General features: G+C 46.0%; 1 protein-coding gene across 4 annotated transcripts in view; it reads right to left on the minus strand.

The window, feature by feature from the left end:
• The window catches only part of pip4k2aa (phosphatidylinositol-5-phosphate 4-kinase, type II, alpha a), a 282,211-nt gene that overhangs the window by 118,345 nt on the left and 139,166 nt on the right, over positions 1 to 24,700 (minus strand). For 3 of the 4 annotated variants that reach the window (XM_068013719.1, XM_068013718.1, XM_068013717.1), the window contains exons 2-3: positions 16,540 to 16,637; positions 13,363 to 13,459 (exon numbers count right to left, since the gene is read on the minus strand). The exons of the other annotated variant lie outside the window; for it this stretch is intronic. In XM_068013719.1, coding sequence (XP_067869820.1) covers positions 13,363 to 13,459; positions 16,540 to 16,637 — 195 coding nt within the window. The remainder of the gene's footprint in view (positions 1 to 13,362; positions 13,460 to 16,539; positions 16,638 to 24,700) is intronic. 4 annotated transcript variants of the gene reach the window in all.

Raw genomic sequence — 24,700 nt, forward strand, 5'->3', positions numbered from 1 at the left:
CCCTACATACCAAACTCGACTGTTCTATCCTTGACCCCCTCCTACTTCTCATTTACATGCTGCCCCTCAGCGACATTATCCAAATAGACAGCATCCGTTTCCACATGTATACTGATGACACACAGTTCTACCTCACCACCACTTCTCGTGACCCCATCACTGTCTCTAAATTAACACACTGCCTGTCTGACACTTAGTACTGGATGAGCAGAAATTTCTTCCAACTGAATATTGGGAAGGTTGAAGCTATTGTCTTCGGTCCCTGACACAAACTCCACTCCCTGGCCACTGACTTTATCCCTCTCCCTGACAACTGTGAGACAGAACCAGACTGTTCACAATCTTGGCGTCATATTTGATCCAGAGATGAGCTTCCAAGCACATATCTACACCATCATTAACAGTGCCTATTCCCATCTCTGTAACATTGCTTGACTACTGAACCCCTCATCCATGGCTTTGTTACCTCTAGACTTGCCTATATCAACGCACTCATGGCTGGCCTCCCATTTTCTACCCTTTACAAAACTGAGATCATCTAAAACTCGGTTGCTTGAGACCTAACTCGCACCATGTCCTGTTCACCCAGTTAGCTAAATTACAATGGTTCTCGGTTAAACAAAGCCATGGTTTTAAAATTTTCATCCTTATTTTCAAATCCCTCCGTAGCCTTGTCCCTCCCTACCCTTAATATCCTCCAATGGTACAAACCTCTGAGATACCTTCACTCTTCAAATTCTGGCCTCTTGTGCAACCCAATTTTAATAGCTCCACCATTGGAGGCCGTGCTTTCAGTTGCCAAAGTTCTAAGCTCTGGAATACACTCTTTACACCTCTCTGCCTCTCTATCCTCCTTTAAGACACTCCTTAAATCCTATCTCTTTGACAAAGCTTTTGGTCAGCTGCCCTAATATTTCCTTATGTGGCTCGGTGTCCACTTTTGTCTGATAAGCACTTCTGTGAAGCACCTTGGGACATTTATACTATGTTAAAGGTACCACATAAATAAAAGTAGTTACTGATGCCAATTTTTTGACTTTTCTGATAATTAATGTGAAATTTTAGCTATAATTAGGTATTTCAATTCTTCTGGTCAGTCCAGAAGTAAAATTGTTCCTTTCTGGTTCTGCTGTAATTCGGACTGAAACTGGTTTATAGACAATTGAGTTACAGAGAAACCAGCTATACCAACCTGCATATTCCATTGAGTTAACGGACAGCCAAATTTATTTTACATGAATCTTGTGCTTTTTAACATTTACTATTGTCAACATAAACTTTTATACTATGTTTATTTTTTTAATAGGCCTTGTGTCAGCTAAAATTAAGAATACTCTGAAGCAACATCCTTGACTTTCCTATTTCCATTAACATAGCTTCTTAGAATTTGGAAACGTACATAGATAATTGATTTCCAATTGTTTTAGGCTAAATTTAAATATATTGACAGTAGACTGTTGTAAAAAGGCTTCAGAAATGACGCTATTCTGTTCATTCTAAACCAATTAGAATATGGAATCCAAGACTAGTTAGGAGTTAACTTATGTTGCAGACTCTTTTTTTTTGCTGGTCTTACAGCAATATAATTTTCTCTTTCCGATGAGACAGAAAGAGGTCATTTAGAACATGTACTAAATTGGAAGTTTAGGAATTCAATAAATGTTATTTGAATATTTTTGTCAGTTATCTGCCTTTTCTGACAAAACTGGATAGGATAGGGACACCGACAATCTGTCTCCATACAGCACAAGCTGCAGTCATGCAATTCCATCTGTGTCAAAAAAATCTTGCACTATTGGATATTCTTCGATCTCATGTACCCTTCATTTTCATGGGCCTTCTTGGTCTTCATCCACATTGGGTATCTTCCGTGCTGTAATCACTGGAAATCTGACTTGTGGCCATCCACTAGGTCTGGCCAAAACACAAAAGCCTTTAATATTATGGTCTGTTACCACCCACAGTCTTGTATGCTGGTGTAATTCTTCACCCTGGATGTAACTGGGTCTTCAGTATGAAGCACATGCAGGACATCTTGAAAGCCTGGAGCAGTTTCACTTTCACCTACGTTAGTCGCAAGCCTTCTAGACAATAGAGCACAGGCTCTATAAGCATTCTATAAAACAATACACAAATCTTGATTTGAGTGTTAGCTTTTATTTGAATTAGAAAATACAAACCAGAACAGGATTTACAAACAAAGACACGACTCAAGAAAGTGATGCTTTGTCAGGAATAATGTACTAATTGGAAGACGACTTGTATTTAAATCAAATTACATCAAACCTCCTCTTCAAATTAGCACCGAGACTCTGGATGAGGTTTACTGGAGTTAAATACAAACATGAAAACATCAGTTTCACAACTTTAAAAAAATGCATAAATATAACAAAATGTTATTCTATTTTTAAAGAAAATTTAGTGTAACATTTCATTACTGTCAGCAATACATTTTTCTCTTTTGCAATTGTTTAGCAAGATCAGGAAATTTATATGTTTGCTGTAAAATATTCAAAGCTCTGATAGTCAAAGAATTAAGAAAAATATTATAAACATATGTAAAATCTCACAAGAGATTTATTACTTCTATGGAATTCCATTTGCTGACAGCTACAAAACAAACTCAAAATCAAAAATTTGGTGAATTTACGAAGCGCCTGAATGATGAAAATAATATCCGCCTCACAAAATGACGATCCAGTACAATACAACTAACATGGACATCAAACAGCATCAGGTCTGTGAAATGTTATCCATAAGGTACGCAATTTTTGACTGCCAATTAGGATAGGTTAGCACAAATCCCCACATGTAATCAAAGTTAATTAGCACATATAGGTCATATATACAAAAACAGCCACTTTCACAGACAAAATTATACCAGCTCATTATACATATAATTGCTGAATCATTATTTGGTCCATATCTTTTGAAATAAAAATATTGCTTACTCAACTTGTAACTATTTACATATTAGATAAGAGCTAAAACAAACATGGACATTAGTCAAATTTAAATGAAAGGGATGACTAAGTTTTGAAATCATTACTACACATAAAATCCAAATCTGCAAAGCTAACGATATTGTAGTCTCATATTGAAAAAAATCACTCTTCTGCTAATCACTTCAGTTCAACAATACCAGGAGTGTGGCAGGTGTTACATTTGCAACTTTTCTCCTTATTCAATCAATAACATTTTCAAGTTTTATTAGCATCCTTTTAACAAGCTGAAGCAGAGGCAGGGCCCAGTGATCAATTAGACATTTCAACCAGAGATTAATGGTCAAAATAAGTCGAGTTTATTCACCTCCAGCAGTTGGGTCTTTAAGTGCAATAATGAACCAAACAGTTATAAGGATTACTTTCCACCATACCTCTCCTCTCTCTCAATTGCTTCCTCTCCAAATTCCTCTTTCGAATACAACTATTTCTCTGCCTTTTATCTTTACAGGCTGGGATCGTTCCAGATTAGAGGCAATTAAAGACAATAATTTCGTAAAACTACACCAGCTTGTCTCAGTCATTCTGAATCTTTATATAACAGGTATAAAGTTCTCAAAAGCCTGTGGTTCACATATGGGCTAGGTTTTTTATGGCACCCACCAGAAGCAGGATCGCGGTGGTGGGGGGCATGGAGTATCATAACAGGTGGCGGGGGGAGGGGCTGGCAGGGCAGAGGGCCTGTCACCTCCCCATCACCCAGCGATCTTCCCGGGGGCAGGATAGACCAATTGAGGCCCTTAAGTGGCTTATTAATGGCCAATTAAGGGTCCCTTCCCGACGCCGCTGGGATCTTACCGGGGGGGAGGGCTCCACCGCATGGAGAGGGCGCCCTGTAAAACGAGGCACTTTCTCTATGGGCTCTTCTCTGTGAGCAATTTCTGGCTCACACAGGACTCCCACCAGGAACAACTTTACCACCTGGGATACCCCCTCACCCTGGACTGAACAATCAACCCTACCAGACCTTGCCGGGGCCTTCCAGACTGGCTCTGGCGTCCTCACCTCTGTTCCGGTGTTCCAACACCGGGCCTGGGTCTGAGGCCTCTGCAGTGCCTGCAGTGTCCAACGCTCCCGGTGGCGCTACTGATACTGCTGAGCTATAGGCCCTCTGATTGGCCGGTAGCTCTTGGAGGTGGGATCTTCGTCTCTTTAACGACTTTAAAGGGACGGGGATCCCGCCTCCTAAAACCCTGAATCAAAAAGACCGGAGGATTGCTCCGGAGTAGCACGAAAAGACAAAGGCGGGGTTCGCCTGCCTTTTCAGCCCAGCACCGAGAACCCTGCCTACAGCACAAAATCCAGCCCATCATCTCTTTCCCACTCTTTTACAATCCACCCATGAGCACTTAAACTTCCAATACCCCTAGGCATTTTACTTATTGCGGTGCTAAAATTGTGAACAAACTTCTAAATGCAAATAATATGAATATTTTTACTTTGATTTGAACGACCCATTGTACAATTCAGCAATACATCGTCTTATCTGCAACCTGAGAGAAATATGCTACATCATAAGATTCTTGGTAGTGTAGATGAGCAGAGAGATCTTGGTGTCCAGGTACATAAATCCCTGAAAGTTGCTACCCAGGTTAATAGGGCTGTTAAGAAGGCATATGGTGTGTTAGCTGTTATTAGTAGGGGGATCGAGTTTCGGAGCCACGAGGTCATGCTGCAGCTGTACAAAACTCTGGTGCGGCCGCACCTGGAGTATTGCGTGCAGTTCTGGTCACCGCATTATAGGAAGGATGTGGAAGCTTTGGAAAGGGTGCAGAGGAGATTTACTAGGATGTTGCCTGGTATGGAGGGAAGGTCTTACGAGGAAAGGCTGAGGGACTTGAGGTTGTTTTCGTTGGAGAGGAGGAGGAGGAGAGGTGACTTAATAGAGACATATAAGATAATCAGAGGGTTAGATAGGGTGGATAGTGAGAGTCTTTTTCCTCGGATGGTGATGGCAAACACGAGGGGACATAGCTTTAAGTTGAGGGGTGATAGATATAGGACAGATGTTAGAGGTAGTTTCTTTACTCAGAGAGTAGTAGGGGCGTGGAACGCCCTGCCTGCAACAGTAGTAGACTCGCCAACTTTAAGGGCATTTAAGTGGTCATTGGATAGACATATAGATGAAAATGGAATAGTGTAGGTCAGATGGTTTCACAGGTCGGCGCAACATCGAGGGCCGAAGGGCCTGTACTGCGCTGTAATGTTCTAATGTTTCTAATCAAGCAATTATGGTACAGTGCTGCATTATATATAATAATGCCGCTAAATGTATTATAGTTCCTTATGGAAAATTATTGTGCATCACATGTGATCTAAATAAAGTTGCATGCTTAGGTCCTAAGAAGTCTGGGTTGAAATAATTTCCAAATAGGAGTTTGTCATCTCCTTCTCCCCCAATAGAATCTCATACAGCCATTTCTGAGTACCAAGAAACACAGCATGAGGTTTGAGCATCATTAACGGCTACTGTGAGGGACTGAGTGAAAACTGGGGCGGTCCTGGCAGTTTGAAAACAGGCTAACAAAGGGTGACAACACAGACCCAGGCAACTACCCAGGAGTCAACTGAGAAGGAAACTTGATAACTACCTATATGATAATAACCCAATAATCAGCTCAACATGGATGCAGAAGTGCAGTTGAGTCTCCTTGAACCTTGAGGAAGCAACATTCCAAATCGACAATGGAAAGTATCTTAATTTGCCTTGACTTCCAAAAAATATTTGTAAAAGTTCTGTACTAAAGCTTACTAGTCAAGCTTAAACTGGTAGGGGATTCAGGATAACACTTGGACATTGTTTTAAGGGTAGGAAGCAATGGGTTCTTAGAGAAGTTATATTAGTGTGGGTGTAAGTACCAAGTTGGGTGCTCAGAGATCCCTACTGTTTTGAATTGACATTAATAACTTGGATTCAAAAATCTAATGCAAATTAGTCAAATTGACAGATTATACCAAACCAAGGCAGAGAACTGAATCACAGATACAAGCAAACATTAAAATGAGTTAGACTAGATACGCAAAATTGACGACATATAAAAGCAATTGCAAACAAATACTATACGTAGGCAGAAAAAAATGGATGATGTAAAAAGCTAAGGATGAGAGCAAAGAAAGAGATCTTGGAGTCTTAGCAAACTCAAAACTCTCAATGTCAACCTTAGGAGTAGCATCAGCAAAGCAAACAGAACCCTGAGCTACATAGCTATAACAATGGAGTGTCATAGTTGGATAAAGCTCAAACTGTATAATGCTCTGTAAAATTCTAGTCCCAAAACACAAAGAAAACAAAGGCAGCATTCAAGCCCTGAAGGCAGCTCAAGAAGAACCCAAAAATGTACTCCCAGTTTCAGAGTATTGAGTTGTAAGAGAAGATTTGAGAAAGTTGGCGGCACAGTGGCGCAGTGGTTAGCACCGTAGCCTCACAGCTCCAGCGACCCGGGTTCAATTCTGGGTACTGCCTGTGTGGAGTTTGCAAGTTCGCCCTGTGTCTGCGTGGGTTTCCTCCGGGTGCTCCGGTTTCCTCCCACAGCCAAAAGACTTGCGGGTTGATAGGTAAATTGGCCATTATAAATTGTCCCTGGTATAGGTAGGTGGTAGGGTAATATAGGGACAGGTGGGGATGTGGTAGGAATATGGGATTAGTGTAGGATTAGTATAAATGGGTGGTTAATGGTCGGCACAGACTCAGTGGGCCGAAGGGCCTGTTTCAGTGCTGTATCTCTAAATCTAAAATCTAAAAAGATGTGCCTGCAAGGTGATCTTATACAGATGTATTAGATAGTAAACATTAGATCGGGAGTACTACTTCAAATTAAAGTTTGATAGTAGGAGAATGGGCACTGACTGAAAATTAATAAAAGACAAATGTTGTTGGAGTTTCTTCACAGAAAATGATCAACATGAATGAGATTTCTGAGAAGTGGAGGTAAAGGTGTTGCAGTTATTTACAAAACAGTTCAATGGGGAGGGAGATGGGGATGTGGCAGAGAAACTAGGATCTTTCTCGATGGAGATCCTTAAATAGATCAAATGGCTTTACTCATTTGTACTATCTCGTGAACAGAAAGGCCACAAGAATACCTAAAGGATCCATGTTGTGAACCAGCAGTTCATAGAAAAGACAAGTAGGACTTATGGAAATGTCATTGAATGGGGCTAACTCTAGAGCAATGGAAGATGTTGATTAGAGCATGAGCAGTTAGGTAGAGAGTAATAATACAAATAGAGAGGAACTTTTTTTTTAGAAAAGTGTATTTGAATGCTTTTCATAGATTTTTACATTGGTAATTACTGACATAGAAAAAGGTATTTTTTTCAGGTGGTCCAGAAAAATACCCAAGAATGTATTATTTATTTTACCAATTTATACTTTATGATGTTTCCAAATTCAGGACTTGGTTCAATCGGTTTGATCATACAACTTTGTACAAGGTCCTTGTGGTTGAAGTGGTTCGTATTGTAGAGTTAGCGCTCAACCTCCCTAAACATCTCTCACCTTTAAGGTTCTGCTTAAAACTTACCGCTCCGACTAAGCCTTTAGCCAAACTTCCTAACAGCTCCTTCTTAGGCTCAGTGACAATTTTTGCCTGATAAAGCTTTTGTGAAGCCACTTGGGTCACATTCCTATATTAAAGGTGCTATATAAATGCAAGTTATTGTTTTTGCTGTTGAAGAATTCATGGATTGCTAGGATTCCCTCATGGGCCCCAGTTTGAAATACAACATCTTAGAATAAGCTAGCAGGCAAGCTTGCTTGATAAGACCATCTTAGATCAGCTTGGTGTGGGGCAACTATGGGTCAATAATGGGCTAATCGTAATTGAATTTTAAACAATCAATTGTAACTTTAATTAATTCTAAAATTCAATCAATTACGATTAGCCCATTATTGACCCATAGTTGCCCCACACCAGTGGAGTGGTATTTGAAATTCTCCACAATAAGCTTTATGTATACTAGCCATTCCTTAAAATCTACTAACTCCTCGATTATTATTTACTCTCAGATATTTCTCTCATATCACCTCTCCTTCTTTAGCATAACAATTGCTTCTGCAATTGGCATTGATGGTTTGTGTTTGTTGTATCTATTCTACTTCAAGCAAGGATATACAAAGGCATATTCATTCCAGTCCATTTACGGACTGATCACCTTTACCAGTAACTTGGTCTGATGTAATTTTTCTTTGTCTAAATCCTATTTTCTTTCACTTCTGTGAAGGTGTGCAACCCAAGGACAGACATGTAAAGAATTACATAGAACATACAGCACAGAAACAGGCCATTTGGCCCATCTGGTCCATGTCATTGATCATGCTCCACACAAGCCTCCTCCCACCCCTCTTCATCTAGCCCTATCAGCATAACTTTTATTCCTTTCTCCCACATGTGTTTATCCAGCTTCCCCTTAAATGCATCTTTGCTATTTGCTTCAACTACTCCTTGTGGTATTCAAGTTTCATATTCTAACCACTCTCTGGGTAAAGAAGTGTCTCCTGAATTCCCTATTGGATTTATTAATGACTATCTTATTTTTATGGCCCCTAGTTTTGAACTGTCCCTCCACCTGCCCCAGCACAAGTGGAAACATATTCTCTACATCTACCATATCGAACCCTTTCATAATCTTAAAGACCACTATCAGATCACCCCTCAGCCTTCTTTTTTCTAGAAGAGAGTTTCAGCCTGTTCAATCTTATTTATGCTTATAAATCTTTTTTGCACCTTCTCCAGTGTCTCTATATCTTTTTTATAATTGGAGTGTCTTGTGACAACGCAGAGCATGCGAAGAGCGATCGCAAACATCTGAACATTTGCCAGTATGAGTAAGTGCATGTGAGTGGCGACGTCACCACGTAACGACATCCAAGTGTTGCCTCATCCCTCAATGGCTGCAATTGCCGCCTCCCTTCCCCCTCCAAACAGTACCCCGCTCCCTCTGCGGTCGCCACCTCAATCACGGCATTCAGTTTCCCACTCACTCCCACGATTGTTACTTCCCTTCGCTGCTCGCCACTCCATCCCGCTGTTCCCGACTGCTCACCGCTCGCACCTTGCTCGTTCCAAACCCCCTGCATCACGGGACAGAGAGACAGGGACCGAGCAGCAGGACGGAACGGCTGTGAGTGAGAACGGTGGGATGAAGCGGTGAGCAGTCAGGAGTGGCAGGATGAAGCGGCAAGCAGTCGGGAGCAGCAGGATGAAGCAATGAGAAGGCGGGAGCGGGAGGGAGCAGTGAAGAGAAGCAGCGATCGTGGGAGTGAGCGGGAAACTGAATACAGCAATCACAGGAAGGAACAGCGAAGGGAAGTGGCGATTGCAGGAGGGAGCAAGGAAGAAAAGCAGCAATCGCAGCCATTGAGGGGTGAAGGGGGTTTGGGTTCAATTCGTTTTTTTTCTGTCAAATTGTGCAGCGCCATTTTTATTACTGGCAGCTGCCTGAGACGTCGCAGTGACGTTTTAGTCAATGAGGCTGCATTTATGCATATGCCAGTACTGTGCCACCTAGTGGTTGTGTTGTCAGCAAATGCAGCCTTCTATAACATGGAAACCAGAACTATGCACAGTACACCAAATTCAGTCTAACCAAGGTTCTATACAAGTTTAATGTAACTTCTCTGCTTTTAAATTCTATTCCTCTATAAATGAATCCGAGTGATTTGTTTGCTGTTATGGCATTATTAACCCGCGTCGCTAAATTTAGTGATATGCGTATCTGTACCCCTACATCTCTTCATTCCTCTACCCTATTTGGGCTCTTATTATCCAAGCAGTACATGGCCTCCTTATTCTTCTGACAAAATACCCACCTCACAATGATCTGTATTGAAGTACATTTGCCAATTACACACCTATTCTACACACCTATTTTATTGTACTTACACACTTAATGAGACTATCTATTTATATTGTCATAACTTGTGTTGGTTATGGACAAAAAAACTAAATTGTTTATGAGTAGATCGGAACAAATAATATTGTTTGATTCATCCATCGAGTCTGCACCAGCACATTCTGAGTATCCAGTCATTTCTTAAACAATTTCAGGTATTTGACCTGACTACCCTGTCTGCAATCCATGTCACTTGTTGATCATTCTTTGTACAAAGCATGTTCTGACATCAGTTCTAAGTTTCACTTTTCCCTACGTAACAGCAATGATTCCACTTAAAATAATTAATTGGTTGTAAAGAGCTTGGGGATGTGCTGAGGAGCTATATAAATGTAGCTTCCTTTTTTCCCCCTCTGGTGTTCCCTTACAATGCTATCATAATTTAACTTGAAGTAGTGTTTTATTCCTTGTACACCATTACCTTATTCATATCTGTGAAGACCCCTCCACTTTTTTGCCTCCTTTGAAGGCTTCTTCTCCATGCTCCTGACCTTTGCCTTCCCTGCAGATATGGAAGGGGTCTACTTGCACACTAGGTCAGATGGCAAGCTCTACAATCTACCAAGGCTGAAAGCAAAGACAAAAACATATCGCATCCTGATCAGAGAACTCCTCTACGCTGATGATGCTGTGCTAGCTACTCACATGTAAACTCAGTTACAAATACTCATGGACTGTCTCTTCCATGCCTGTAACTTGTCTTCCTTGACCAAAGGCGTCAAGATAACCGTGGTCATGGGACAAGGTGTTGCATCTCCGCCTCAGAACACACTAAATTACCCCCCACTGGAAGCGGTTAACAAATTCTGCTACCTTGGGTCCACAGTGTCAGACAATCTGTCCCTTGATGCGGAGCTCGATACCCACATAAAGAAAGCAGCTACCACCTTTGGCCGACTTGTGAAATGCGCATGGGATAACACCAAGATGACCCATAGGATCAAGCTGATGGTTTATAAGGGCTGTGTTCTCAGCATCTTGCTGTATGGCTGTGAAACATGGGTGACTTACAGCTACCAGGAAAAGCAGCTCAATAATTTCCATCTTTGCTGCCTGCAGTGCATTATGGGTATATCCTGGCGGGACAAAATCACAAATGTGGCAGTCCTCTCAAATGCAGAGCTCCCCAGTGCGTTGGCACTAATCAAACAGAGTCGGCTTCGGTGGATCGGACATGTTTGCAGGATGGAAGATGGTTGCATACCCGAGGACCTTATGTATGGTGAGGTCGCCGGGGTCAGACGTCCAGTGGGGTGACCAAAGCTCCGCTTCAAGGATGCTTGCGTGACATGAAGGCCCGAAATGCTGACTATTGTACCTGGGTGTTCCAGTGCAAAGAGTTATCCACGACCGAATGTTGCAGACTGGCACATTCCAAGGTCCAGGACTATGTGCTAAGGAATGCACTAAAGCTTGGGGCAGCCGCCGCAAAGGCTCAATGGGGAAAGGCCACTGTGTAAGGTCCACCCGCCATAGTATACCGATGGACTGGACCCCGTGATAAATCCCTCGGGCTGTATGCACCAAAATATGGTTTTGCTGTGTAATGCAAATGTGCATTGCATGTAAAATGGAATGGAAAGGTCGTGAGGCAACTCATGTTCTGTATCGAAGGAAACTGATTTCTTTTGCACGTTCTGGAACGTCAACTTGGAACTGTATTTTTTTTTAAAACAGGCTTTTATGAATATAGTATACTTTTGGGGAAAAAAAGGACTATCGCACCTGGGAGTCACTAGCTGGTGAAAGAGGGAAATGGCGAATGTGGAATGGTGTGCACTACCATGACGACCAGTTGCTACAGCAGCTTGGCAACAGAGGCCAATGTCAAAAACAACAGCTCACAGCATCACTTGGCAGCTTCACATGCGGCACTTGTGGCAGAACCTGCCTCTCAAGGATTGGCCTTCACAGCCATCAGCAAAGGAGCACCAAAGACACCCCACCTAAATGGATTGTTTGCCGTGTGTCCATCAACTTTCGTAGATGGAAGGATGTCAACCAATGAAGGCTCAAAAGCCCAAGTTTCCAAGCCTTTCTTCTGATCTCTGTCTTCTTGATTCTGCAGATCAGATTAGTCCATTTTCGCCTCACTACCTCCTAGACTTTTACTAACTGTTCCTGTTCACAGCTGGGCACATTTTGCGGATGCACTTTGACTAGATTACTGTACCAGCTTTGAATGACTTCCTCCAACTTGTGCTGTACTGAACTTTTTCATTTTTGCAATGTAATTCAGCATTCCATAGTGTGTCAGAGTCATTACGGCATAGAAGGAGGCCATTAAGCCTATCAAGTCCATGCCAGCTCTCTGTAGAGCAATCCAGTCAGTCCCATTCCCCTGCTCTATCCCTGTAGCTCTACAAGTTTATTTCCCTCAAGTACCCATCCAATTTTCTTTTGGATTCGCTTCCACCATTTCTGTAGGCAGTGAGTTCCAGGTCATTACCACTCGTTGCATAAAAATGTTCTTCCTCATAGTCCCCCTACATTGCTTGCCCAAAACCTTAAATCTGTGTCCCCTAGTACTTGTACCATCAGCTAATGGGAATAGCTAACTTTAGGACTAAATTTCTGACTTTCCAGTGAACACAGTACCTGCTGGCAGCACAGAATTTACTCTATGATGTATACAGAGTCACAGAATTGTTACAGCACAGGAGGCGGCGATTTGGCCCATCACGTACGAGTGATAGAATATACTAAAGGTAACTGCACAATACAATGTGGGCCAAACACTTCATAAGTGACAAGACCAAAGTAGATTGCAGTCACTGATACAAAACTTGCAGAGAAAGTGTTCTTACTGTTGGTTATAGCCTTGAAAAGACAGTTGAAATTTGTCATTGGTACATTGGGAAACAGCATTTTCATTTAGATTATAAACGCATACAATTTCTCAGGTTGTGATGTCCCCATCATTTTCTTTGGAACAATAACTGTTTCGTAGATCAAGTATACCACTAATTCCCTTCCCCTGAATCAATTATTGCTGTCAATGTTTTCACTTTCATTTTATAATTTAAAGAACTCTAATTTTCTCTCAATATAAATTTTACTTCCAACTGCATTTATTTTCCTCCCTTGCAGGTGACTTCAAGCCAATAGGCAGACTGGGACAACTTGAACCACTGACAAGCGTTATTGTGATCAATACCACACAGTGATAATGCGATTTTCCAATGGGATGCAGAGTTGCAATAACTAATTTTAACCTTAGGATGAACTACTACTTCCAAATTGCTATCTACATAACACCCATCCCCCCCACAACAAAAAAATCTCAACCAGCTGAGGCAAGATAATTTTCTTACAAGACGCTCTGGGACTGGAGTCCAAGACGTCACATAAAAATTAAGCATTAAATCAACTGAGTGATCATACCAAACAAATTCACTGACTAACTGAAGAATTTGTTTGATTGAGAATTTTTGATCCCTGTCACAGTTATACAACACATACTTACCTGGAAATCCTGATCGTCAATTGCAAACCTCTCTCTCAAATTTCGGAAGACCACAGGGCAGTACTCCTTAAACTTAAAGTGACTTGGCATATTCTCCCTGGTAAATAAATTGAATGTTTTAGATACTGTCTGTATAAATACACAAGATCATGCTAACCAGTTATGTAGGGAACAAAATAGTCTATTACCGCAATATTAAAAAAAAGGATGTATTCGATTACAAAAAAGTAAAACTTTTGACACTACACAAGTCAAGACCAAGTGCAGTCTTCAGGTGAAGCAGTGTTCAATCATAGGGGGCAATTAGACTTAATTCTGCTCTATATTACATACATACATTCTGTCCTTTTAACATAATGTTTACTTTTATATTATTATTCATAGAGCTTATAATTAAGGATAGGGTGACTGAACACCTTGAAAATTTTCAGCTGAACAGAGAGAGCCAATACGGATTTGTAACTGGTAAGTCATACTGACAAAGCAGGTTGAATTTTTTGAAGAGGTGACCATAGTAGTGAACAGGGGAATGTCAATGGATGTTATTTATATGGACTTCCAGAAAGCATTTGATAAACTCCCTCATAAAAGAATGTTAGCTAACGTTGAAGCTCATGGAACTGAAGGCAAATTATTGACCGGCTTAGGAATTGGCTAAGCGGCAGGAGACCAAAAATAGGGATAATGGGCAGGTTCTCTAATTGGCAGAATGTGAATAGTGGTGTCCCAAAGAGTGAGTTGGGGCCTCAATTATTCATCATACTTTTTAATGACTTAGATGATGAGATAGAAAGCCACAAATCCAAATTTGCCAATGACACAAAGATAGGTAGCATTGTAAGCAGTGTAGATGGAAGCGTAACATTACAAAGAGATACTGATAGATTAAGTGAATGGGCAAAACTGTGGCAAATGGATTTCAATGTAGGCAAATGAGGCCATCCACTTTGGACCTAACATGGATAGAACAGGGTATTTTCTAAATGGTGAAAAGCTAGATACTGTGCCGGTCCAAAGAGACTTGGGAGTCTTGGTACACAGATCATTAAAATGTTATGAACTGGTACAGAAAATTTAAAAAAAAAGCTAATGGAATGTTGGCCTTTATATCTGGAGGACTAGAATACAAGTGAGCAGAAGTCAGGCTTCAGCTATAAAGAGCCCTGGTTAGACCATACCTGGAATACTGTAAACAATTCTGGGCACCAAACTTCAGAAGGATATATTGGCCATGAAGGGAGTGCAATGTAGATTTACCAGAATGATACCTGGACTCCAAGGGTTAAATTATGAGGAGAGATTACACAAGCTAGATTTTTCAAGATATTAAGGGGAACTGATAGTTTTTTTCCAACTGCCCTATTTCCACTGGTTGGGAAGTCTAGCACTGGGGCATAGTATAAAAATTAGAGCCAGATTTTTTTTTACAGTGAAATTAGGAAATACTTCTACACCCAAAGGGTACCCTAAATTTGAACTCTCATCCACAAATCACAATTGATGCTAGGTCAATTGTTAATTTTAAATCTGAGATCGGTAGATTTTTGTTAATCAAAGGTATTAAGGGATATGGGGAAAAAGCAGGTATATAGAGTTGGGTTGCAGATTAGCTATGATCTCATTTAATGATGGAACAGGCTCGAGGGGCTAAATGGTCTACTCCTGTTCTTAATGTTTAACAGCAAAACTTAGGGCAATTTGGAAAGTAGAGAAGCAGACTGGTTGCAGTTTAGGAATCTTTTTGCAGTATTGGCTAAGGAGCCAAATAATGCTACTGCACCGCCAATAGCAGGAGGGTGCAATTACAACATGGCAAATTTATAAAGGCAGTTCCATTGTAAATTGGGAAGTTATAATGGAACATTTGACAAGATTCACACAGATACAAGCTTTTAAATGAGGTGCAGATGTGCATTTGGGGGATTGCGTGGTGCAGTGAATTAACTGCATCACCCTTCTGCCTTTGTAAAATGAAAATATTCACAATGAATATTTTCAGGTTGAAGGTGAAGATTTTTATCTGTTCTGGAAGTCCCTGCTGCTGAGTCCTTGTAATTTTCTTAGCAGCATATCAACAGTATTTTCGCCCAGTTCAGCGTTATGGTCAGACTAGAGCAGCAACACCCAAGGTTGCTTTTGTTGCCCCTGCTTCTATTAATTTCAGGTCAGTCTCCCATCCTCCACCCGCTGTAAACTTCAGCATCTCCAAATCTCTGCTGCCTATATCCTACCCTGCACCTACTCACCCAATGCCTCAAATTTAAAATTCTCATCTAAAGATTGACAATCCCCTTCCTCACCCCCATAACCTCCTCCAGTCTTGCAACCCTCCAATTGTACAGAGAATCTAGTCTTCAGTCTGTGATAAATCTCTTTCCTGGCAATTTGATTTGATGGGGTTGGAAAAGAAGTGGAAGGCAGATGGCTGACTTCAAGTTGCCAAGATTCATTAATACTGTTTTGAAGAAACGATCAGCAGCTCATGATCTTGCATAAAAAATAATTCAGAGTTACTTTCAATCATCAAGTTAATGAAACTGAATTCTTGGGAGACAAAATAAGTAAGGAAACTGATGTATAAATGCAAGTATTTCTCTTAAAGAGGAGTGACCCTCGCAGATTCACTTAGACCACTGGGTCTTGGTTTATGATCCTGCCCAAAGGATAGCACCGCTGACAATGCAGCACTGCCTCTACTGAACACAAAATTGCGAAACCCTTCAGAAACATCAGCAACAAATGAATCTGGGCATTAAAAAACTAAATCTCAGCAGCAAACATTTCAAAAAGTACAACATTTCAATCAGGAATTCACAAGTATTCATTCTATGCTTGTTCAATACATCCCATAAATCATACAAATCGTTAAAAAAGGAGCAAATGAAATACTTTCCCCTAATATTCTGCATCACTCATTGTCATAATATATATTTACAAATCTGATTGTCCTCAGTAAGTTTAAGGTCTCAGGAGCCCATGAGAAGTCAGCACCAAGCGTTGAGCCATTTCCTCCTCTGTGACAGAGAACTATCCATATCATTTTGTAGGTGGGAGCACAATCATGCAAAGATTTAACCAAAAATCTAAACCACTGCACATTTCATTGCACTTAATACAACAATTACTTTACAACTTAATTAAAAGTTATTTAAACACAACGTAAGGCAATAAACTTACTTATTGAAAAGGTGGTTGTCCACTTTTATCTTGCTATAGGCTTTGAAGTCATCTGGCATCAACATAACTGGAATTTGGACATGACTCAACTCATTGATCTGCAAAAAAAAAAAGACAACTTTTTCTAGAAATATTACCAATCACATTACAATTAAGGTTCTCAATCTTTTATGTTAGAAAAAAATGTGATGATTTTTTTTTTGTGCCAGAACAACTTTCAATGGACTGCAAGGAGACAGCAGAAATGAGAATTCTATTTTCTTTTTTTCTTTCAGGGATATGGGGTCACTGGCAAGGCCAGCATTTGTTGCCTATCTCTAACTGCGCTTCAGAAATTGTGGTGAGCTACCTTCTTGAACCGCTGCAGTCTATTTGTTGCAGTAATCCACAGTGCTGTTAGGAAGTTAGTTCCAAGATTTTGATTCAGTGACAGTGAAGGAACAACAATATAGTTCCAAGTCAAGATGGTGTGTGGTTTGGAGGGAGACTTTCAGATGGTCACGTTCCCATGCGTCTGCTGCCCTTGTCCTTCTAGGTGATAGAGGTCAGAAGTTTGGAAGGTGCTATCGAAGGAGCCTTGGTGAGTTGCTGCAGTGCATCTTGTATATGGTACACACTGCTGCCACTATGCGTCAGTGATGGAGGGAGTGAATGCTTAAGTTGGTGGATGGAGATGCCGATCAAGAGGACTACTTTACCCTGGATGGTGTCGAGTTTCTTGAGTGTTATTGGAGCTGCACTCGTCCAGGCAAGTGAAGAGTACTCCATCACACTCCTGACTTGTGCCTTGTAAATGACGGTCAGGCTTTGGGGAGTCAGGAGGTGAGTTACTCGCCTCAGAATTCCCAGTCTCTGACCTACTCTTGTAGCCACAGTATTTATCTGGCTGGTCCAGTTCAGTTTCTGGTCAATGGTAATCCCCAGGATGTTGATGGTGGGGGATTCAGCAATGCTAATGCCATTGAATGTCAAGGAGAAATGGTTAGGTTTTCTCTTGTCGGAGATGGTCATTGCCTGGCACTTTTGTGGCGCGAACGTTACTTGCCACTTAGCCCACGCCTGAATGTTGTCCAGCTCCCGCTGCATATGGACACAGACTGCTTCAGTATGAGGAGCCGCAAAGGGTGCTGGACACTGTGCAATCATCAGTGAATATCCCCAATTCTGACCTTATGATGAAGGGAAGATCATTGATGAAGCAGCTGAAGATGGTTGGGATAGGACATTACCCTGAGGAACTCCAGCAGCACTGCCCTGGAACTGAGGTGATTAGCCTCCAACAACCACAATCACCTTCCTTTGCGCGAGGTAGGACTTCAGCCAATGGAGCGTTTTCCCCGATTCCCATTGACTTCAATTTGACTAGGGCTCCTTGAGGTCATACTCAGTCAAATGCTGCCTTGATGTCAAGGGCAGTCATTCTCACCTCCCCTCTTGAGTTCAGCTCTTTTGTCCATGCTTGAACCAAGGCTGTAATGAAGTCAAGAGCAGAGTGGCCCTGGCAGAACCTAAACTGAGCATCAGCGTGCAGGTCATTGCTGTGTAAGTGCTACTTGATAGCGCTGTCGACGACACCTTCCATCACTTTGCTGATGATCGAGAGTAGACTGATGGGGCGGTAATTGGCTGGATCGGATTTGTCCTGTTTTTTGTGGACAGGACAGACCTGGGAAATTTTTCACATTGTTGGGTAGATGCCAGTGTTGCAGTTGCACTGAACAGCTTGGCTAGGGGCGTGGCTAGTTCTGGAGCACAAATCTTCAGTACTACAGCTGGGATGTTGTCAGGGCCCATAGCCTTTGCAGTATCCAATGTCTTCAGCCGTTCCTTGAAATCACATGGAATGTATCGATTTGGCTGAAAATTGGCATGCATGATGTTGGGGACCTCAGGAGGAGGCAGAGATGGATCATCCACTCTGCACTTCTGGCTGAAGATTGTTGCAAATACTTCAGCCTTGTCTTTTGCACTGATGTGCTAAGCTCCCTCATCATTGAGGATGGGAATATTTGTGAATCCTCCTCCTCCTGTTAGTTGTTGGATTGTCCACCACCATTTACGACTGGATGGGGCAGTACTGCAGAGCTTAGATCTGATCCATTGGTTATGGGATCGCTTAGATCTGTTTTTTGCATGCTACTTCCACTGTTAGGCCTGCGCGTAGTCCTGTGTTGTAGCTTCATCAGGTTGACACCTAATTTTTAGGTTTGTCTGGTGCTGCTCCGAGCATGCTCTCCTACACTCTTCATTGAGATTTTGTACAGAGATCCATATCTTTGAATTCTATTGTTTCCAATGTTACTGCTAGGAAGCCAGATCCGAAGTGTTTGGGAACACAAGAACAAAATAAGAAATGCCAAAGATAAAAACGTCATTCAGCCCACATTACATCCATCATGGATTTGAATTATATTTTTACTGACTCCATTGTTTGTGTTTCTAATACTTTGGTAGATTATTCCGAACATCCATCATTCTATGATAAAATAGTTAAATCCTAATATGCATTTTAAATTTACTCCTAGTTTCCATTTATGCTAAAACTTCTCTAATCTTTCCTCACATAGATAATCGCTTTTATACCAGGGATCAGTCTTATTGCATTTTCAGCACCTTTTCTAATGTTATCTTTTGGTGTGGTGACAAAAACAGTTCATATTTTCAGCTGCTAAAAAATAGAAGGGGCACCGTCGTCATAGCACAGAAGGACTGGATGAGGCTGTATGCAAATTACATGATCCCTTTTCCCATCTCCCCCTAACCATGAGCGCAGTACTGAACAAGAAACCATTGCTTCCCAGATTATCACTAATCTTATCTATTCCTGAGTTCTCCCATTTCCCTACCTCCCATCTCAATTCTCCTACTCCATACAGCTGCATTTATACCTCTTCTCCAGATACACAAATCAGACCACACCAGCAGATTCATATTTCAGCATGTTCCTGTCCCACTTAGCTAGCTCCTTACTGAGTCTATTCATTTCCTCTTTTTAATTTATACACAATTACATAGAATATATACAGTTCAGAAAAAGGCCATTCAGCCCAACCAGTCTGTGCTGTTGTTTATACTCCACACGAGTCCATTTATCTACTTAATCTCAGCCTTTCAGCCTATCTTCCTATTCCCAATTATCTCATGTACTCATCTAGTTTCCTTTTGAAAGCATCTAAACTATTTGCCTCAACCACTTCCTGTGGTAATGGGTTCCACATTCTAACCACGCTCTGAGTAAAGAAACTTCTCTGTATTTCCCTTTGGATTTACTGGTAACTACCTTGTATTTTTGGCCCGAGGAAACATTCTCTCCACAATTACCCTGTCCATCCTGTTCATAATTTTAAAGACCTCTATCAGGTCCCCTCCAAGTCTTCTCTTTTCTAAAGATAAAAGCCTTCACCTATTCAATCTTTCCCAATAGCTGTAATCTCTCAGTTCTGGTATCGTCCTTGTAAATCCTTTTTGCAATTCTCCAGTGTTTTTTATAGTATGGAGACCAGAACTGTGCACTAGTGTGGCCTGACCAGGGTCCTTTACAAGTTTAACATAGCTTTACTATTTTTGAATTCTATATCTCTGGAAATACATCCCAGTGTTTTGTTCAGATTTTTAATTGCTTTGCTGAGCTGCAATACTGCTTTTAATGATTTTGATTTAACTTGTTCCCCCATATCCATTTGATCTTCTATCCCATTCTGTTTCTTATTTTCTAAGGTGTGGGTGATGTTTCTACTTTTCCCTACCAAAGTGCATCATCTTACATTTATCTATTGAGTCTCTAGTCACTGACTACTAACTCTTCTGATGCCTTGTGCCACTTTGTTAGTCTTGGATATGTTATTGAAAAGGCGATGATTGAAGCCAACGTACAGCCTCTCTGCATCGTCATTCCTCACCAGGATGGTCCCAGTTTTTTCCTTGAACAGCAGTCTAACCAATCAGGATGAAATACTTCCTTCGCTATCTTGATAAACTCCTCACTAAACAATGTCTCCAGAAAAAAAGGCAGCACTATGGGAACCTCTAGTTTCCAGATAAGCCTGTCTTTTAGTAGGGTATCTGGAACACACTTCTGTCACAGAGACTACTTTAGAAGAGTATTTGATAAATCTGTTAGAGTTCTTTGAGGATGTAACAAACAGGGTGGATAAAGGGGAACCAGTAGATGTAGTGTATTTGGATTACCAAAAGGTATTTGATAAGGTGCTACATGAAAGATTAGTGCACAAGGCAAGAGCTCATGATGTTGGGGTTAATATATTAGCAAGGATAGAGGATGGGCAGAGTGAGGATAAAAAAGGCATTTTCATGTTGCAAACTGTAACTTGTGGAATGCCACAGAGATCAGTGCTGGGGCCTCAACTATTTACAACATGGTTGTCCAACCGTTTCGCGTGGGGGCCATGTTACAATTTTTGTCTTACACAGGGGGCCGGTGAGACAATTTTGGAAAGATAAAGGCGTTAAAAATTTATCTTACTCAAACAAAACAACAAATGTGCATTTTTAATGAAGAAGCTATAAATAAGATTAATTTATTGACTTACTTTCTCAACCCTATGTTGGACACTGATTTAGTGAGCTACCCGGTATTATTTTGCCTGCATATGTAGTCAATGTTTATCCACACTTCTTGCAGTGATGCAGAGTATTCCAGAGAGATGTCCATCTGTCAGAAGTGATCTTGATCACTCTCCCTCCCCCTCTGTCTCTCTCTCTCTCTTGCACTCCCCCTCTGTCTCTCTCTCGCACTCCCCCTCTCACTGTCTCTCCACCCCCCCCCGTCTCTCTCTCCCCCCCCCACTCCCCCGTCTCTCTCTCTCTTCCCCCCCCCCACTCCCCCCTGTCTCTCTCTCTCTTCCCCCCCCCCACTCCCCCCTGTCTCTCTCTCTCTTCCCCCCCCCCACTCCCCCCAGTCTCGCTCTCTCTCTCTCTTCCCCCCCCCCCACTCCCCCCGGTCTCGCTCTCTCTCTCTGCTCCCCCCCCCCCCCCCGTCTCTCTCGCTCCCCCCCCCCTCTCCCCCCGTCTCTCTCGCTCCCCCCCGTCTCTCTCGCTCCCCCCCCCCTCTCCCCCCGTCTCTCTCGCTCCCCCCCCTCTCCCCCCGTCTCTCTCGCTCCCCCCCCCTCTCCCCCCGTCTCTCTCGCTCCCCCCCCCCTCTCCCCCCGTCTCTCTCGCTCCCCCCCCCTCTCCCCCCGTCTCTCTCGCTCCCCCCCCCGGTCTCGCTCTCTCTTCCCCCCCCCCCACTCCCCCCGGTCTCGCTCTCTCTTACCCCCCCCCCCACTCCCCCCGGTCTCGCTCTCTCTTACCCCCCCCCCCCACTCCCCCCGGTCTCGCTCTCTCTTACCCCCCCCCCCACTCCCCCCGGTCTCGCTCTCTCTTACCCCCCCCCCCACTCCCCCCGGTCTCGCTCTCTCTTACCCCCCCCCCCACTCCCCCCGGTCTCGCTCTCTCTTACCCCCCCCCCACTCCCCCCGGTCTCGCTCTCTCTTACCCCCCCCCCACTCCCCCCGGTCTCGCTCTCTCTTCCCCCCCCCCACTCCCCCCTGTCTCTCTCTCTCTTCCCCCCCCCCACTCCCCCCTGTCTCTCTCTCTCTTCCCCCCCCCCCCACTACCCCAGTCTCGCTCTCTCTCTCTCTTCCCCCCCCCCCACTCCCCCCAGTCTCGCTCTCTCTCTCTGCTCCCCTCCCCCCGGTCTCGCTCTCTCTCTCTGCTCCCCCCCCCCCCCCCGTCTCTCTCGCTCCCCCCCCCCTCTCCCCCCGTCTCTCTCGCTCCCCCCCGTCTCTCTCGCTCCCCCCCCCTCTCCCCCCGTCTCTCTCGCTCCCCCCCCCTCTCCCCCCGTCTCTCTCGCTCCCCCCCCCGGTCTCGCTCTCTCTTCCCCCCCCCCCACTCCCCCCGGTCTCGCTCTCTCTTACCCCCCCCCCCACTCCCCCCGGTCTCGCTCTCTCTTACCCCCCCCCCCACTCCCCCCGGTCTCGCTCTCTCTTACCCCCCCCCCCACTCCCCCCGGTCTCGCTCTCTCTTACCCCCCCCCCCCACTCCCCCGTCGCCCTCCCCCCGTCTCGCTCTCTCTTACCCCCCCCCCCACTCCCCCCGGTCTCGCTCTCTCTTACCCCCCCCCCCACTCCCCCCGGTCCTCGCTCTCTCTCGCTGCTACCCCCCCCCCCCCGTCTCTCTCGCTGCTACCCCCCCCCCCGTCTCTCTCGCTCCCCCCCCGTCTCTCTCCCCCCCTCTCTCCCGCTCCCCCCCCGTCTCTCTCGCTCCCCCCCCCTCTCCCCCCCCGTCTCCCCCCCGTCTCTCTCCCTCCCCCCCCCTCTCCCCCCCGTCTCTCTCCCTCCCCCCCCCTCTCCCCCCCGTCTCTCTCCCTCCCCCCCCCCTCTCCCCCCCCGTCTCTCTCCCTCCCCCCCCCTCTCCCCCCCGTCTCCCCCCCGTCTCTCTCCCTCCCCCCCCCTCTCCCCCCGTCTCTCTCCCTCCCCCCCCCTCTCCCCCCCGTCTCTCTCCCTCCCCCCCCCTCTCCCCCCCGTCTCTCTCCCTCCCCCCCCCTCTCCCCCCCGTCTCTCTCCCTCCCCCCCCCTCTCCCCCCCGTCTCTCTCCCTCCCCCCCCCTCTCCCCCCCGTCTCTCTCCCTCCCCCCCCCTCTCCCCCCCGTCTCTCTCCCTCCCCCCCCCTCTCCTCCCCCTCCCTCGCTCCCCCCCTCTCCCCCCCGTCTCTCTCCCTCCCCCCCCCTCTCCCCCCCCCGTCTCTCTCGCTCCCCCCCCCTCTCCCCCCCCGTCTCTCTCGCTCCCCCCCCTCTCCCCCCCGTCTCTCGCTCCCCCCCCCTCTCCCCCCCCGTCTCTCTCGCTCCCCCCCCCTCTCCCCCCCCGTCTCTCTCGCTCCCCCCCCTCTCCCCCCCCCGTCTCTCTCGCTCCCCCCCCCTCTCTCTCGCTCCCCCCCCTCTCCCCCCCCTCTCTCTCGCTCCCCCCCCCTCTCTCTCGCTCCCCCCCCCTCTCCCCCCCCGTCTCTCTCGCTCCCCCCCCCTCTCCCCCCCCGTCTCTCTCGCTCCCCCCCCCTCGTCTCTCTCGCTCCCCCCCTCCCGTCTCTCTCGCTCCCCCCCCCTCCCCCCGTCTCTCTCGCTCCCCCCGTCTCTCTCGCTCCCCCCCCTCTCCCCCCCCGTCTCTCTCGCTCCCCCCCCCCCGCTCCCCCCACTCTCCCCCCCCGTCTCTCTCGCTCCCCCCCCCCCCTCTCCCCCCCCTCTCCCCCCCCGTCTCTCTCGCTCCCCCCCCCCTCTCCCCCCCCTCTCCCCCCCCGTCTCTCTCGCTCCCCCCCCCCTCTCCCCCCCCTCTCCCCCCCCCCCCGTCTCTCTCGCTCCCCCCCCCCTCCCCCCCCCTCTCTCTCGCTCCCCCCCCCTCCCCCCCCTCCCCCTCGCTCCCCCCCCGTCTCCCTCTCTCCCCCCCCGTCTCCCTCTCTCCCCCCCCCCGTCTCGCTCTCTCTCCCCCCCCCTCCCCGTCTCGCTCGCTCTCCCCCCCCCTCCCCGTCTCGCTCGCTCTCCCCCCCCCCCTCCCCGTCTCGCTCGCTCTCCCCCCCCCTCCCGTCTCGCTCGCTCTCCCCCCCCCTCCCCGTCTCGCTCGCTCTCCCCCCCCCCTCCCCGTCTCGCTCGCTCTCCCCCCCCCCCCTCCCCGTCTCGCTCGCTCTCCCCCCCCCCCTCCCCGTCTCGCTCGCTCTCCCCCCCCCCTCCCCGTCTCGCTCGCTCTCCCCCCCCCCCTCCCCGTCTCGCTCGCTCTCCCCCCCCCTCCCCGTCTCGCTCTCTCTCCCCCCCCCTCCCCGTCTCGCTCTCTCTCCCCCCCCTCCCCGTCTCGCTCTCTCTCCCCCCCCTCTCCCCCCGTCTCGCTCTCTCTCCCCCCCCTCTCCCCCCGTCTCGCTCTCTCCCCCCCCTCTCCCCCCGTCTCGCTCTCTCTCCCCCCCCCTCTCCCCCGTCTCGCTCTCTCTCCCCCCCCCTCTCCCCCCGTCTCGCTCTCTCTCCCCCCCCCTCTCCCCCCGTCTCGCTCTCTCTCCCCCCCCCTCTCCCCCCGTCTCGCTCTCTCTCCCCCCCCCCTCTCCCCCCGTCTCGCTCTCTCTCCCCCCCCCCCCTCTCCCCCCGTCTCGCTCTCTCTCCCCACCCCTCTCCCCCCGTCTCGCTCTCTCTA

Source organism: Heterodontus francisci, chromosome 2 (assembly GCF_036365525.1).
Source record: "Heterodontus francisci isolate sHetFra1 chromosome 2, sHetFra1.hap1, whole genome shotgun sequence".
Taxonomy (NCBI): Eukaryota; Metazoa; Chordata; class Chondrichthyes; order Heterodontiformes; family Heterodontidae; genus Heterodontus; species Heterodontus francisci.